At 49.4% G+C, this 16531-nt stretch overlaps 1 protein-coding gene across 1 annotated transcript in view; it reads right to left on the minus strand.

The window, feature by feature from the left end:
• TENM4 (teneurin transmembrane protein 4) overlaps positions 1-16531 on the minus strand; it is a 686631-nt gene that overhangs the window by 217257 nt on the left and 452843 nt on the right. The window contains 1 exon segment of the mRNA XM_004589844.2: positions 1659-1923. Coding sequence (XP_004589901.2) covers positions 1659-1923 — 265 coding nt within the window.

A 16531-nucleotide genomic window follows, 5' to 3' on the forward strand; every position in this document is an offset into this window, starting at 1 on the left:
GTGGAGTGGAAGCGAGAGGTGAGCAGTGGCTGCTGAGCCAGGAGAGGTGAGCTGGGCCCACCTTTGCCTTGCAAACCCACTATGTGGGACCTCTTCCCACTGCTTGTCTGAATGTCTCTGTCCCTGGGCAAACCTGGATGATGCATCCAGCAGGAGGCACTACCTTCCTTCCAAGGGAGGAAAAGGAACATCTGACAGGGCTTGGAGGCCACGGCCATGCCAAGACTGAGACACATAGGCTTCTGCAGCCCCATACCACTCACTGAGCACATGGGGAATAAGCAGACCCCAGTAAGTTACCCTGGGATGGATGACTGACAATTAAGTGGCTCTGTGGTTGATGTCCACCATGAGGTACCCAGGAAAAAGGCACACAATTCTAAATCATGCTGGCAGGAGCAATGTTAACCGGGAGACATGGAAACAGGGGCACTGATGGGATTGCACGTCTCAAAAATTTGCTTTTTGGAAAAACACATCTCTAGGAATAAGGTGGCACAAAGTTCTCTAGCTGGAATACTCACAGTTGGCATGGAAACTGTATAATCACACTTCAGGCAGAGTCAGGTGTGTCCACTTCCCACCTACAGATTAACTTCACTTTCTCAAATGTGGACTGACTGTTGTTCTCAGCTAGGCTGCCTTCTGCTTTAAGAAAGAAGAGGTTCCATGTGCACCAGCCTGTGACAGTCTATTTTCAGTCTATAGAAGGTGAGGGGAAGCTTTGCCCCTTCCAAGACCTACTATTTATTTCACACCAGTAGCTAAGTTGATGGGCAAACCTCCTTGTTGTCTTCATATTTTTCTGCATACTTTCCAATCATGATTAAAAAGAAAAGAACTCCACTTTCGGAAGAACAATGGCTAAACAGAGGGAAAGTTGTTCTAGAACACTTACTACAAGTGAGGCAGGGAGAAAGGGCAGGGTGGAGAGAGATGGTGGGGAGCTGTCATGTGGACCAAGGAACACAGGGATGCAAGGGTGTTAGGCAATCGAGGTGTAAATCCCAGCTATGCATCACCCACCCACTTGACCTCATTCTGACTCTCAGTTTCCACACTTCCAGCCGAGGATCACAGTAATAAAACCTACCCCATGAAGGTGTGAGGGTTAAAGAATGTGACATTGGAACCGAATGCTGATGTGAACCAAGTGCTTAGGGTGGTATGGTCTTTGGAAGGAGGATGGGAGGGGAGAGGAGAGGAGTGGAAAGGAGGGGGAGAAGGGGAAGAGAGGAGAGCCTGCTAAGAACTGGCCACCAGCCCAGGGTGCACAACCATCTCAGAGAAAGGCAGAACTGATGGCCCTACCTGAGGCCATCTCCAGGAGCCTGCTCTGCTAAATGCCCTCACACACCAGCTCTTATCTATTTAACCTCACCCCTAGGCACCTAGCACCATCGCTCTGTGTAGACCAGGGAAGGAGGCCCCGGAGGCTCCGGGGGACACCCAGACCAAGGTCCTACCTCAGGCTGGCAGCCGACTAGCAATGCACTTTGGGGTTCCAAAGCCCACTGTTTCAGCACCCACCCTACAACCCCCTTCCCTGTGTATCCCAGCCCCTGTGCCTGGGGCCCAGTTGCAGGCAGCTCAGCCACCCTCCACCCCCTGCCCCTGCTGCTCCCCGCCCTCCCCACAGCCTCACATGTGGCCCGCACCTGGTCTCCAGGGGGATGTTGCTGTTGAGTAGCCAGTTGTCCTGAGCATGTGCCGGTGGCTCTGGCGGGGCCCCACCGCTGGTCGGGGGCTCTCCAGAGAGCGAGTGGTCCGTGGGAGCTGGGCTGGGGTTGCTCCTGGGAGTGAAGTTGCCCCGGTTCAGGGAATTGATGGAGGCCGCGTGGTGCTGGTTGGGGGTGTGGGCGTGCGAGAGTGGAGGTGGTGGTGTCCGGAGCCGTGGGTGGTTCTGCAGGCCGCCAGGGTGATCTAGGGCACAAACAGGCATGGTCATTATCCCTGCGCTGGAGAAGCAGAGCCCAAGGGTCTGAGCAAGACCATGCTAGATGGAGTGCGGCTCTTCAGGTTTTGTAAAGTGTACCCAGCCATGTGGGTGGGTAGTGCTTGGGCAGCAGGTAACCCAGCACTGCTTCCGTTGGGAGCTGGAGCTGTATCTAGGAGCAAAACACAGACATTCCCTTCTCCAAGAATGCATTCCAAGAATGCTGGGTCAACTTCACTCTGTTTCTTTCCTACTTGGAGGCCGTGGGTTTTCCAGGGTGGCCCCACAGCAACATTTTCCATGTCACCAGGGGACTTGTAGGGAAGGGAGCTGTGAAACTGTGCCTCAGAGCTGCTGGATCAAACACCTGGGGTAGGACCCAGTCACCCCTTTTCCCAAACCCTTTAGGGGATCGCTGGGGAATATCTGACTAGCTACAATGGCACAAGAAGAGTGACGCACACAAAGTAAGGAATGGTTTCCTGTGATGGTGAGCCATCTAAGAACATGGGAAACCAGGACAGGGACGGTGGCCTGCGGATGTGGGGCCGTGACTGTCTCAGAGCTGACAACCTGTGAGTACCATAAGCTGTGCTGGTGCCTGGGTGTTTAAAAGCCACTGATGGGGCCCGGCGGCGTGGCCTAGCGGCTAAAGTCCTCGCCTTGAAAGCCCCGGGATCCCATATGGGCGCCGGTTCTAATCCCGGCAGCTCCACTTCCCATCCAGCTCCCTGCTTGTGGCCTGGGAAAGCAGCTGAGGACAGCCCAATGCATTGGGACACTGCACCCGCGTGGGAGACCCGGAAGAGGTTCCAGGTTCCCGGCTTCGGATCGGCGCGCATCGGCCCGTTGCGGCTCACTTGGGGAGTGAATCATCGGACGGAAGATCTTCCTCTCTGTCTCTCCTCTGTATATATCTGGCTGTAATAAAATGAATAAATCTTTAAAAAAAAATAAAAAAAATAAATAAAAGCCACTGATGGCATTTGCTGAGCATCTGCTCTAGGCCAGACACTGTTCTTCAGCATTCTAGAGGCAGGTGCTGTTTTACAGATACAAAGACTGAGATAAGTGCCGTATTTACTTCTTCAGTTACTGAAGCAACAGGCATCATTGTCACCGATTTGAGGCTGCAGCATTAAGACAAAACATGCTGAGGTTATGTGGCTAAAGGGGGTGTTTGCTACAGAGAAGTAAACAAAATACAGTTTCTGGTGAAGACCATGAAGGAGGTGAGCCCAGGAATGTTGCTTTAGCTCCCGTTCTCCTCACTATCCCATCCCCTAGGCTCTGTCATAGAGTGCTGGGTCTTTCAAAGCTGAACCTTCCAGAGGTGAGACAGCCCAGAAACAAGATGCAGGGCCAGATTCTGCCTCCTAAGCACCAGGTGATGGCGGACAAGCTGCGTCACCCCGAGTGTCTAACCTCTACGGCAGGACAGTTTGGGATGGGGATCACAGGGCCAGTGAAACAAAACAGGCCATCACGCAGCGGACATTGCTGAGGCGCACGGCTTATAAAGCATCTAGCTTCCTTTGCTCTGAGAACCGTGCATTGTGAAAAGGAGAGTCAGAGAGGGGGATGGCATTCAGACGGAGGTAGACACGGTGCTCTTCCTGCCGTTAAGAGACAGCTTTCTGGAAACCATCATGCACAGCCACGAGTGAGGTACTATCAGTGCTGCCGGCATTGTTAGTGGGAGATGGACCACTCTCTGCTTTTTAGGTAATCCGATCTTTTTATGCCAAAGTGCTACAGAGCAGATCTGGCAGGGGATTTGGGGGAAGGGGAGGTGGGGGCGGCAGAGAGAGAAATAGAAACCCTGTGAGCGGCTCACGTCCTTATTACGAGCTGTTACTTCCAGCTCAAGGCCCACACTGGGCCCACAAAGCCCTCTGGAATCTGATCTGCAAGCAGCCCACCTCATTGCTCTCCAATTCCACTCCGTCCACTCCTGCCACCTTTTCCCCTCTCTTCCCAACTGGGGGCCAGGGAGCTGCTCAGACAGTTCAAGGGGCTGAATCCCTCCTGCCTCCCTGGGCCATTCTGATGAGGGTCTCCCCAGGAAGGCCACACAATGGGAACAGTACCATTTGAAGGTGGGCTGTGCTGAAATCCCAGGTGGCCCACAAGGGAACTGCTCGTGGAGGGGACACTCAACATAGCCTGTCCAGGCAGAAGTTCCTGCCCAGAAACAGATGGCCTTGGATGAGGGGCAAGGTACAGGGTCCAGCATTCCCCGACTCGTCCTCAGGCAGCGTGTGAATGGAGACCGAGTCAGACGCAGAAGGTAGCAATCCCTGGCTGCCCTTAGCCTCCCCTGCTGCCAGCTGGAGTGCAGGGCCCCAGGGCACTGAGAGGTAGTGACTGAACACCTCCTGCCCATGGTTGTTAAGAGGTCAGCAGAGAAGGATGATTTAGTCAGTGCTTCTGCCCCACCCCAGGTGTGAACCTCCATGTGGCATTTTGCTTCTTGGGTCTCAGTGGTTGCTGCCCTGTACCCACCTACTGGAGCACCTACTGTGTGTGCGCTTTCATAGCCTGAGCTTCTCTGACCCTCACAACAGCCCCTGAGGGTGAGTGTTGGTATCACTCCCATTTTACAGATGGGAAAGCTGAGGCATGCGATGGATAGTGAGCAGTGACTTCTGTCTATGCAACACAGACCCTGGTACTGCACTGTCTCAGTCGGAAGCCCAAGGTGGTCAAAGGACACCCAGTGAACAGCACCTGCCGTCCCAACTGCAACCTGCAGACGCTTGCTGTGTGCCTGCGGAGGGCGGACACCAGGCTCAGGCTGGCTAGGAGGCACTGTTGAGAGCACTGGAATGGTGCGATTTTTCAGTACAGGATCCCTTGTCAGAGATCTATAACTTCTTGAAGGAGATCCTTTCCCCACCTTCCCCGTGGAGACACAGAAGGTGCAGGTGCTTGCCTCCCTTACCCTGTTCCAACCTGAGCATCCTCAGAAAGGGCCCCTTGGTGCTCCCCAGGTTCCCGAGGGAAGAGCTCTGCGTGGGCAACCCAGCAGTGGGAGCCTCGCATCACATCACTGCTCACCTTGGCTGGCAAACTGCTTCCCAGTGGGGGCTGGGCTGGGAGAGAACCACAGAGAGGAAAGGCTGCCCGGGAGCCCCTGTATGCACTCCCCTCTTGTGGGAGCTCCAGTGTTCCCGTGCTGCAGTTACAGTGTGCCTGCTCCGTGCCAGGTCTTATAAACCAGGCTCTGGGAATGAGACCTCTCAGGAGAGGGGTGTGGCTTAGGAAGCAGTGCTCTTCTGGTTTCTGTTTACTGCTGGGTGACCTCCAGCAGTTCACTTCCCCTCCTTGCTGGGTGCATTTGTCAAAGGCGATTCCCTCTCCTTCTACACCTTCCTGGAAGGTGGGGAATCTTGTGCTCAAGAACCAAATACTAATGCTAAGGGAAATGAGCCAATCCCAAAAGGTTAAATACCACATGTTTGCCTTAATTTAAGATGACACGATGTTATGTATAACAAGTTATGTTATGAATGTTATATGTTGTGTATAAACCAAAATTGAAATGTCAATGAGGTGGTCACAGGAGGTGGATAAGAAATCGCATTTACTTTTACCATATTGGTTACTCATTACTATGTCAATTAATTCCATGGTGATGTAAATCTTTGCTGATGGTATGTTGGAGCTTTTAATTGATCGGGATGATACTCTGCTGGCTCTGTCTTCAGACCAGAGAAGGTATACCTAAGAAGCCGTTGAACTTGACTAGACAATAAGATGCTGGACTCTATGTTTGGTGTATGCTTGCAATGGGGGAACTTCAACTGAACTTGAACTGTGGTTATGCAACAAGGTGGAGGAATACACCATGGTGGGAGGGCTTGGGGAGGGGTGGGGAGAATCCCAGTACCTATGAAACTGTGTCACATAATACAATGTAATTAATGAATTTAAAATAAAATTTAAAAAAAAAAAGAATGAAACAGGAAAAAAAAAAAAAAGAACCAAATACACAGTGGGCTCAACTGAGCCCTGAGGCATGGTCCATGAGCTTTGTGGCAGAGCCTAGCTAGGCCCACTGGACACGTCCACACGAGCGGCTGCATCTATCCTGCTTGCTGGGGGTAAGCATTGCTCTGTGTGCAACGCTGTGCTGTAAATGCCAATTTACACCCTTGTTTCACAGCTACAGCAACAGCTACCAAGTGGATCTCTGAATTGAGCCCAAATGTGAGTCATTTCACTGTTATTTCTATGTGGGGCTCTCAGTAAAGGCCACTTGCCTATCCGAGTTTTGCAAGTCTAATTTTCCAGGAAGCCTTTTTTTTTTTTTGTTACCTAAAAGTTTTCAGATATATTTGTAGCTCCTGGTGCCCACTTTCATTTTTATATCCACAAAAATCCTGAGCAGCACAGCCTCCTGGCATGCTCTCATTGCCCAAAATCACATCGGAGCTCCTCCACAGAGTGCGAAGAATGAGGTGGTAGGGAAGAAGAGCAGAGGGGTAGGAGAAAGGGACAAGACGTTGGTGCTGGTGTTAGTGTTGGGTGACTCTGGGTTCACCTTCTGGCTTTGCAAGCTGTGTGACCTTGTTCAATTCAGTTATCTTCCCTGAGATGTATGGTGTTTAGGCTGGAATATAGTAATCCTAAAACATGGGAACTGTTAATTCCACAAGTGCGATGAGGCCTGTTCAGTAAGTCAGAAAGCACTAGATTGTCACCATGGTGATCATTCCTCGGCATTTACAACAAAGTGACAAACCTTGAGTGAGTAAGAGGAGGGAAAACAGAAGCATGAGCTTCTTTTGGTGCAGCTGAGTCCTGCTCTGCAGACCCACCGGCTCCCAGGGCCCTGGTCTCAGGGGGATGTACATCAGAGGCAGAGGAGGATCCTGCCAGGCCTGGCCCTTGGAACACCACGAGGCACTCGGGGCATCCACGCATTCAGAGAGGAAGAGTTATTTCCACGTGGGAAAGGCAGGTGCAAGGAAACCAGGAAGTGCCTCCCAGATCTTTGGTCCTCTGGCCTGGGTTGAAGGTGAGCCACCAGAAAAGGACCCCAGATCTTGGACCCATCAACAACAGGAAACAGCCCTTTGTTGTATATAGGGATGTGGTAGATTATAAAATAAGGTTGAGGTCTGGCCTTGAAAAGTAGCCAGTGTGTGGGGACAGGTAACAATAAAAGGTACGAGTCTCCTAGAATCAGGCTCAGTCTTAGCTGTCTAAGCTGTGTGATTTGGGACAAGCCCGTCAATTCCTCTGAGTTTCTATAATCCAGGAATAAGAAGTTTAGATAATAGTTGCAGAAAATAAAGGGGGGAGGAAGAGAAGGGATATGGGTTATTATGGATTGAATTTTCAGAAATTAAGAAATAAAATAGATATTACCCTCAACTTTAGGATGCTTGCAGTCTAGTAGAGATAATAGATACCCAGAAACTCCGAGTGTACTCTCAAAAGTTCAAAGAAAAGAAAATTGAATTTATGTGGTGCCAAAAAAATTGGAAACCATGCATGGCTTTTTCATGAAATGTGCCATGAATATTTTGAAGGTCCTTCATGTGCAAATTGGTCATTACCAGGGTAATGTATATCACCATGTACCGCAGTTAACATTTATTGGGCACTGTATGCCACAAGCTTCCTAACTGCTTTACTTAGGCCCTGTGGGACCTTGTAAAGAAGGTGATGTTGTTGCACTCCCTTTCTGTAGAGGAGGCAATGGAGACACACAACCCATGAGTACCCATCTGCACCACATCAGAAAATCAACCAGGCGGGCAGCAGGATCTGCATCAGGCAGCCTGGCTCTAGAGCTGCACTTTGGGGCATTCTACTTTGCTAGCCTTAAGTGTGATAATACGGGCATGGGGCTGATTTCCAGCACCTACTGAACATCCTACAGTGCTGCTGGCTGTGAACCCCGTCAGCTGGCACTGCAGTCTCGTGGAGCACCGGGCAGCACAGGGGCAGCTACCAGAACTTGGCTGTTGATGTCAGGGAAGGCTGCATGAGAGGTGATCATGATCAGCTTCTAAGGATCTAAGCAGTCCTGGAAACAAAGAGCAAGGCAAGCCGGGAACACTAATTTTTTTCAAATATTTAATTCATTATTTGTTTGAAAGGCAGAGTGACACACACACATACACACACACACAGAGATTGAGAGAGAGAGAGACCTTTTTGCAGGATCATTCCCTAGATGGTCCACAATGGCCAAGGCTGGGCTAGGTCAAGAGCCTAGAATTCTATCCTGGTCTTCCATGTGGGTGGCAGGGGCCTAAGCACCTGGAAAGCTGCTGCTTTCCCAAGTGCATTAGCAGACAGCTAGATTGGAAGTAGAGCCACTGAGAGGCAAGCCAGTGCTTATATGGGATTGAGTAACACAGGCAGCAGCTTAACACACTATGTCACAATGCCGGTCCCTCAGGGTGTGTGTGTGTGTGTGTTTAAAGATTTACTTATTCTTATTGAAAAGTCAGATATACACAGAGGAGGAGAGACAGACAGGAAGATCTTCTGTCTGATGAGTTTTATAAGAAGTGAGGGGGTAGGAGCAGGTGCAGATGGTAGTTGCTTGGAAGTTCCAGGCTAAAGAACGTGGCCTTCATTGGCAGGGCAAGATGGAGTGGCACGATCCCAGGAATATTTGGTGAAGATTCCTGGTGTCCACATGGCCAGATGAACCAGGTGGGCCAGGCTAAAAGGATGCCTCATACTGAATCCAATGGTATACATCACTGTTCTTTTGTAAGATCACAATCCTGAGAAAAAGGTATAAAACTTCTGGGACTTTGGCTCTGGACAAAAACTCAAGCATGTCAAAAGCCCTGTGATCTAAGGCCAGTGTCATCTCCAAGAAATGATGCCAGGCTGAGTGCCCATATCCAGCCCTGCAAATCACAGACAGGTGCCTCAAGGTCTCCTTGCTTCATAGCTAATGATGACCCCAGTGTGCACTGCAGTCATTAATTGGGCCCTCAATATAATCATGTTCGAAAGATGACAGCATTTAATTATCATAAAGCCACAACTCCAGCTGCTTGTGAATGCCAGTAGAAAGTTACTCAGCTTCCATTAAAATGCCATCGACTACCACTGACGCGGGCTGGTGATGTAGCAGTGCTGAGAGCTGAGCTAACGAACCTTGGCCTACAAGACCAATTTAGAGAGGCCAGAAAGCTCTCTGTCACCACAGCTGGCAACCAGCATCTGATGGCCTGATGTTTCCTCTCAGTCCTGCCTCCTTCAAGCTGCAGTCTCAGACAATTTAGTTAACCTACCAACACCTGTCAGTGGTCCAGGATGGCATCTTGACAATTGCAAAACCCTGTGCAAGAGTCAGGGAAAACTAACACTATTATTATTACCTAACCTAAGTGAATTGTTAAAAATAAGTGAAACTCAAATTGTAACCATGGGTCTGAGCACAAAGTCAAAGAGGAGTGTGTGAGTGTGTGTGTGTGTGTGTGTGTGTGTGTGTGTGTTTCTTCACCTGTTCCTTCTCTACCTGAACAACTGTCTTCTGTTGATGCACACTGAAGTCCTTGCATATCATGACCACTGTGCAAGGGCTTCTAAATGGCCCCAGATGCAATCTCAAAGGACAGGACTACAGGGGGTGGGACAGCAAAGGTGGGGTGGGCTTCCCAAGGCCACTTTTCCTGTATTCTTGAGAAGGACTTAGAAGCAGTACCTGGAAAACCCTCTCTGGCCTCTTCTTGTGTTTAGTGGGGGCAGAACTGAACACACTGCATGTTAGAAATGGGACCAAGGGAATCCATGTATTCAGAAGCCTTATTATTGGATGTGATGGATCTCAAAGATGGAGGGGCATGCAGAACTGTGGTTGTCACTATGGCTGGTGAGCACCCATGTAGCGAGAGGAGACCAGGGAAGTCAGACTCATACAAAGAACGTGATTCAGGGACCTCTGGCGACCCTAGCAGCTTACTGTACCAGGGGGCTTGACTCTCCACTTACATCTCCAGCAGGAGAAGCTGATCCCTAATGATTGCATCACCTGGACCTCTGGCCCTTGCCTTCCAGATAAGGTTGACTGTGATGGGCACAGGGGCACACTCCAAGGCAAGGAGAGTGGGGCTGAGGTAGCCCCCTTCCTCATCACCCATCACACTGCAGCCGTATTTCTGCTCTGCCTCAGGCAGTTCCCACACAACTGCAACTATGCACAGATACCATGATCTGCAGAAGCTTCTGAAAGAACAAGGACATAGGCTACCAAAGTAGAGACATGATAGATGAGGTGTATTTCAGTGCAGTGAAAAAGCATTCTGGGTAATGGTAGTAGTGATGGTGGCATAAACAGAAGCCTATGGGCTGAAAGCTAAAGCCCCACAGGGCAGCGCAATGGTGTGGGAACACCTGGGCCAGAGAACTGAGGAGCGGCCAGAGCAGAAGATGGGCCTGGGGCCAGAGGGCTCACCCTGACTTCTGTTAATTTTAAGAGGCAAGAGTAGTAACTCCAGTAGTAATTAAAACAAGGCTGAACGCTCAGGCCCAATGAAGTGCCCAGAGGTTTCTCATCCAGTGAGGAAGGCTCCCTACGGTGTGGAGTATGTGACGAGGATCCTGTGCCCCTATCCAGACAGATGAGGGAGCAGCCAGAGCTCAGAGCCTCCCTCAGAGAAGGTGGAATCCACATAGCTGTCTAGTTCCAGGGTCACAGTTGTTTACAAACTGAGCCAAGAGTATTAAGACTGCTTTTCTGGAATGGGCACTGGGGAGCAGAAGGTGAAGCTATCGCTTGGGATGCTCACATCAGGTATTTGAGTGCCCATTCCAGTCCTGGCTATTTTGCTTCTGATCCCGCGTCCTTCTGCTGTACCTGGAAAGCAGCTGTTGGTTCAAGTTCCTGACTTCCTGCCACCTATGTGGTGCTTCTGGCTCCTGGACAGAATATTCTCATTCTCTGTCTGTCTCTGGCTCTGTCTCTCTCTCCCTCCCTCCCTTCCTCCATCCCTCCCCTCTCTTCCCTTCCCTTTTCTGTCCTTGTCTCTGTTCACTCTGCCTTTCAAGTTAACCACAAAAATATCTTTTCTAAGTGTGACATATGAATATCTTGGCTGAGTCACTGCTTGAACCCAGAATTATAACTATTTCACTCAGACTTTACGCTTGTGCCTCTCCCTGTCCGCATGATCTTGGGCGAGGCACTGAACCCAGATTCCAGTTCCCTTAGCTGAAAATCAGGGAGAGGAATTGGTTGGAGACCTGTGCAACTCTGAAATCTAAGAAGATACCAGTCTCACAAGATGGGCCTGTGAGAGTAATGACAGTTGCAAACCATGGGCACTGTTTCAGTGATCACTACTGTCTTCAGGGTCTGCCATGAACCTCATCCAAACAGTGGGTAGTCAGTGCTAAGTCAGACAGGATGGGCCTGGAGCCAGGCTCCACCACTGACTTGCTTAGTGGTTTGGGGATATATAACCTCTGAAAGCTTTGATTTCTTTATCTGCATCATGGGGCTCATGGCACCGCCTATGTTTTCATGCTGTTACAGGATTCAGTGTAGGAATCTGAGGGCAGTGCCTTGGAATTACAACTAATCCCTTTCCCCTGGGCTGATAGAGGCAGAGATTCTGTCTGTCTTTTCTAGCTCTTGGTCATCCCTACACCTTTTGTCATCTTCCTATTAGGAAGATGGCTATTAGGAAAACATGTGTGTTTTACATGCAGGGTCTCTGGTGTTGGGCCTTGGGAGGTGGTCAGGAAGGAAGAGAACGAATATTCCCTGACAGGTGTCTGGGAACCAAGTGCTCACAATGGCTTCTTTCTCGCCTTTTCAGAGCGATGCCACAAGATAGTTCTGAATTTCTGTGTTTTGCAGATAAGAACATTGAGTCTCAGAAATCTGTTCACACCTTTGTTTATGAAGATTTCCACTTTTTTTCGATAAAGAGATATCTCTGGCTCTGGCTCTGGTACAATTTTACTAAATGGGACACTCTGATTTAAAAACTCAACAACACACAAAATGGTAAGCTACTCATAGTCACCCTGGTAGGGATGAAAAAAGCCACGATTCTCACACAAGTCTCTTCTTCTATTGATGACTACTACAAGTAGAAGCATATCTATGCTATATGCATTAGACACTTAAAAAACAAAACCTTCTCAGTCTATTATGATCAAATTACAGTCACAACAGTTATAGGGATGGAATGCTTTGGGGACCTCCCCCAAAGACCCTCAAGAGGTGGGTGTGAATGCTCCTCTATCTATAGATGGATTTATTTTTAACAGAACTTCAGGAGAACTGGGGCAAGGAACCTATCCTACACTGTCTCAACACCAAGTCATACAATATAAACCATGTCTTCCTCAAGTCCTTTGCAGAGTGTCCAGCTCATTGTCCAGGAAAGCAGACGGTGACACTAACTGTGGCTTGTGGTACTGGAGGCTTGCTGGGCTGCTTGCCAGCTCTGGGAAGCTGCTCTTACATACTCTGCTTCATGCCATCTTCTCATGAGTCTTGTGGGGCAGGGCCAAGAGGAAGCCCATGCTATGGCGGCAGGAGGGCAGCCCAGGTTTTGAGCTCTGGCTTGCCCACTTCCTCGCTGTGCAGCTTGGCATCAGTTACTCAGATCTCCTGTGCCCAGTTTCCTGACTCTAGGTAGAGAGAGTGCTACTGTGCAGTGGTAGTGGTGGGGATTTATATAATAACATGAGAACTTGCAGGGTGCATGACAAGTAATGGTAACTAATGGTCTATCTTCCAGAGGAAAAAGCACAGGGCTCGGAGAAGGAATTTGCTTATGTTCTGGGTTAGTTTGTCATCCAAGTACTTTTGGCTTCAAATCCCTTACTGTGAGTGCCATCGTTTCTGTATGACCTGTCTGTTCTCTGCATGTGGCATTCAGTAGGTGCCCCCTAAATGGCATCCTCACCATCTCTACTCTTATGAATATTTCTATTTCCATATCAGAGTGCTGTCTGCAGTACTGCACCCCCTCTCAAGGCTCCTGATTCCCTGTGCTTGCCCCTTCTCTATCGCTGTGCTAAGCGGCACTCCGGGGGCAGGGTCCAGATGCTGTTCACTTTATTATTTCCAGGCAGAAAGTGTGCATTTTGTGGACACCACCTGGGCTCCATTCCCTAAGCTCATTCTTTTCTTTCAGCTGTGGAATATTTTATTTTTCCAATTTCACAATCTATTTGTTTTTTTAAAAAGGCATACAAAGAAATCCAATCAGCCTAGCTCAAATTTGAGGAACAAATAATGCAGGCAGCATAGAACCTTAATCAAACAGTAATATTCATAACCAACACTATGGCCACACTGCAGATTGTACCCAGCCTGGGGTCTCATGGAGAAATTGTCCACTGGGCAACACAGTATTTTATGCAGGGGAGTACTGGCACTGCTGGATGGGGGCATGTCTCCGGGGCTGGCATCTTGATAAATCTGAAACAGAAGGGATTGTATGCAGGACCCCTGAGAGCTCTACACATGCCTGGAAGCCATGCCGCATTATCTTGTTTTATGGTAAGGACTTGGGAAAAACTGACTAGATCTGCATGCTGCTTTTGCCTCCTGGAATTGTACAAAGGGCACACTTGAGAAGGTGAGTGCTTGCAGGGTCTGCTGGATAGGGCTTGCAACCCTGACCCTGCCACTTGCCTGCCATGTGAGCTGGGCACATTTTCTTAACCCCTCTGAGCATATGCCACCAAACAGAGCTGATCATGCCTATCAGTTAAATGAAGAACAGCGAGTTTCCTCTCAGACTTGCATCCCTCACAGTCACCGTTACTAATTTCACTCACTCATATTGAATTTTTTTCTCCCCAAGGGTGAACTATCTCACCCATCCTTATTCTAATGACTGGAATTAGGCGAAAACAGACATCTGGTCCATGTTAGGCATCACCTCAACAAGGAAGACATCAAACATATTGCAAAAACAAACAAACAAACAAACAAAATCCTCTTAACACCCTCCTTCTCCTAACTGCCCATGTAAATCAGGCAGAACAATTCCAAATAACGGATGTCAGGGTGAGGCTGTGGCTGTTGGCTTGGTTCATGCCCAGGTCGGGTGAGGTAGGGTGCACACCCACCTGGGGATGGGTTGCTCCATCTTGTTCAGCATGTACACAGCCTTCTAGGTGCTGGGAACTATTAGGGACTTAAAATCTGCCTTCTCCTGGCTGGTATCAGCACTGTGACATTTTCATACCATCATCCCATTTCACAGATGAGCAAACTGGGACTTTGGGAAGAGTAGAACTTACTTGAAGATACCCAACAAGCAATGGAGTTACAGCTGGAGGCAGCTTGACTCTGCTGCCCTCTCCACACTGCCTCCCTTTGATGGTTAGACCCAGTGCAATGGGGACAGACAGTCCTGAGCAGGCTAGAGTTTATTCAATGTGCTGAGTCCCACCTACATCCAGGTATCGTGTAGGCTGAGAGGGGAACAAGGCAGGCACCTTGGTATCGTATCCTGGAATCTGAGTCTAGGCAAGGAGTATCGTGGCACAGCAACTGCATACTCAAGTGCAGTGTGCCCAAGGAACTGCAGAATGGCCCAAGCACCTCTGCCTGTCCACCTTTAGAATTCAGCTGTGACATGTCAGGATGTTTTTAGACATTTAGAAGGGGTCTGGGTGCCCCTTTCACACCCACTTCTACAAACACAGCTACAGACAGATATTTCTGCTGCTGCCTTCCCTGTCTGCCCTGTGCCCACGTGGGACGCATCACAGGGCTGTCAGTGACACAGCTCAGCACTGGAGGTTTGCTCCCAGGGGAAGGCTACTCCCCTATGCATGGACTGAGAGGGAAGGCATTGGGCCAAGGCAAGGAGGGGGTGCTTGTGTTGGGCAGCTCCTGTCTGGGTAACAGCTCAAAGCCACTCTTGCCAGAGGCCCACTGCTTGGCTGCAATCACACTGCCTGTTCGCTTGTGATTTTAGACATTGTCTGCAGAGCATGGAGAAGCCCCTGATGCCATCTTCCTTCTATGACCCTGGAGCACAGAGTCCAATGCATTTCCCTCACCCCCAAGGCTGAGGGAAAGGGAAAAGGAGAAGACTGAGAGTGATCTTTCATTTACTCATTTATTCCCCCAGTGTCCACAATAGCCAGGATTGTGCCAGGCTGAAGCCAGGATCCAGGAATTCTATGCAGGTATCCCACATGGGTGGTTGGGCCATTACCTGCTGCCTCCTATTGGTAGGAGGCTGAGGTGGGCATTGATCTCAGGAAGTCTGATGTGGGATACAAGTGTCACAAGCAGTAGCTTAACCCATAGCCCTACAACACTCACCTCAAATCAACACACTTGTATTGTATGTACTCTGTACAAGGCCATGTGAAAGGCCCAGAGTAAGGAGGGGTGGCATAAATGCCATCCTGTGTCAGGTGAGACACTCTGGGAAAAGGGTTTACAGAATACAGTACAGGAACTGCAGGTGTCCAGGGTGTACAGAGTAAGATGGGACTGCAAGGGACTGTGTTCTGTTGTGGAGTTGACAGAGGGCACCCAGGAAGAGGCAGTACATGGCTACCAGATGCCACTGTGCTGCAGGTGTCCTGTAGAACACTGCTATTCCAGGTGTTTGGAACTACCACTGGAGATTTTGCAGGATGGGTGGGATAAAATTCTGGGGACAATGTATAAAATACACAGGGACAGTGTGAGCAAAAGCAAGCAGGAGGAAAATAAAGGGACTTGGGGGGCAGTTGGGCCATTCAAAGGTGAATAAGTTAATTTGGCCTTGCTCTCACAATGTTTTCATGATAACAGCTCTTATTACTGAACGCTGTCTGTGTCCGCAAAAGAGGCCAATGTGGCTCTAAACTTCCTCAAGTCTCCCTTTTTCCTTGAAAGTCCACACAATGCTCTTCTGACTCAGATGTTACAAAATGATGATGATGGTACCTGAGGAGACTGTGCTGGCTCAAGAGTTAATCCCTTTCCTGCATATCCTATCCAACAACAGTTTGAATATAAGAAAGAAGATTCTTCACATAGTAAAATGGAAAAGTAAATGAATTAATAACATAGGCATCCTGGTGAAAGTGAAGGAGCAGAGTTAAGCAGTTATTATGGTTCCAAGGCAGGTGGCATGCGAGACATTGGGAAAGCAAATCCAACAAAAACTGTTGTGCAAGCATTGGGTACAAACAGCTGCACTGGGGCAGGTCATCGGGGAGATGGAGAATCCAATGGCACAGTGTATTGCAGCATAACACCCTCAGCACCGTGCCCTCCCCACCACCACTCCCCAGCCTGAGGAGCCAGTCATCTCTCCAGGACCTTGTTCTTGGAGCCCCTAGGATGCAGCAGACAGTGACAGCAGCAGAGATAAGATTTTGGGGCTCTGCTCTTGGATGAGTGGGAGAGCAATGAATGCTCAGAACCTGTAACCTCATCAGTCACCCAGGTCCCATACCCAGAGAACAACACATTGGAGCCATGCACCATCTCCATCTTGACATTCCTCCTCCTCCTCCTCCTTTCTCTCTCTCTCTCTCTCTCTCACACACACACACACACACTCACACACACACACACACACATCTATTTGCTGGTTGACTCCCCAAACACTGTAATAGCTAGGTCTAGGACAGGCT

The sequence above is a fragment of the Ochotona princeps genome, chromosome 4 (assembly GCF_030435755.1).
Source record: "Ochotona princeps isolate mOchPri1 chromosome 4, mOchPri1.hap1, whole genome shotgun sequence".
In the NCBI taxonomy this organism is placed as follows: Eukaryota; Metazoa; Chordata; class Mammalia; order Lagomorpha; family Ochotonidae; genus Ochotona; species Ochotona princeps.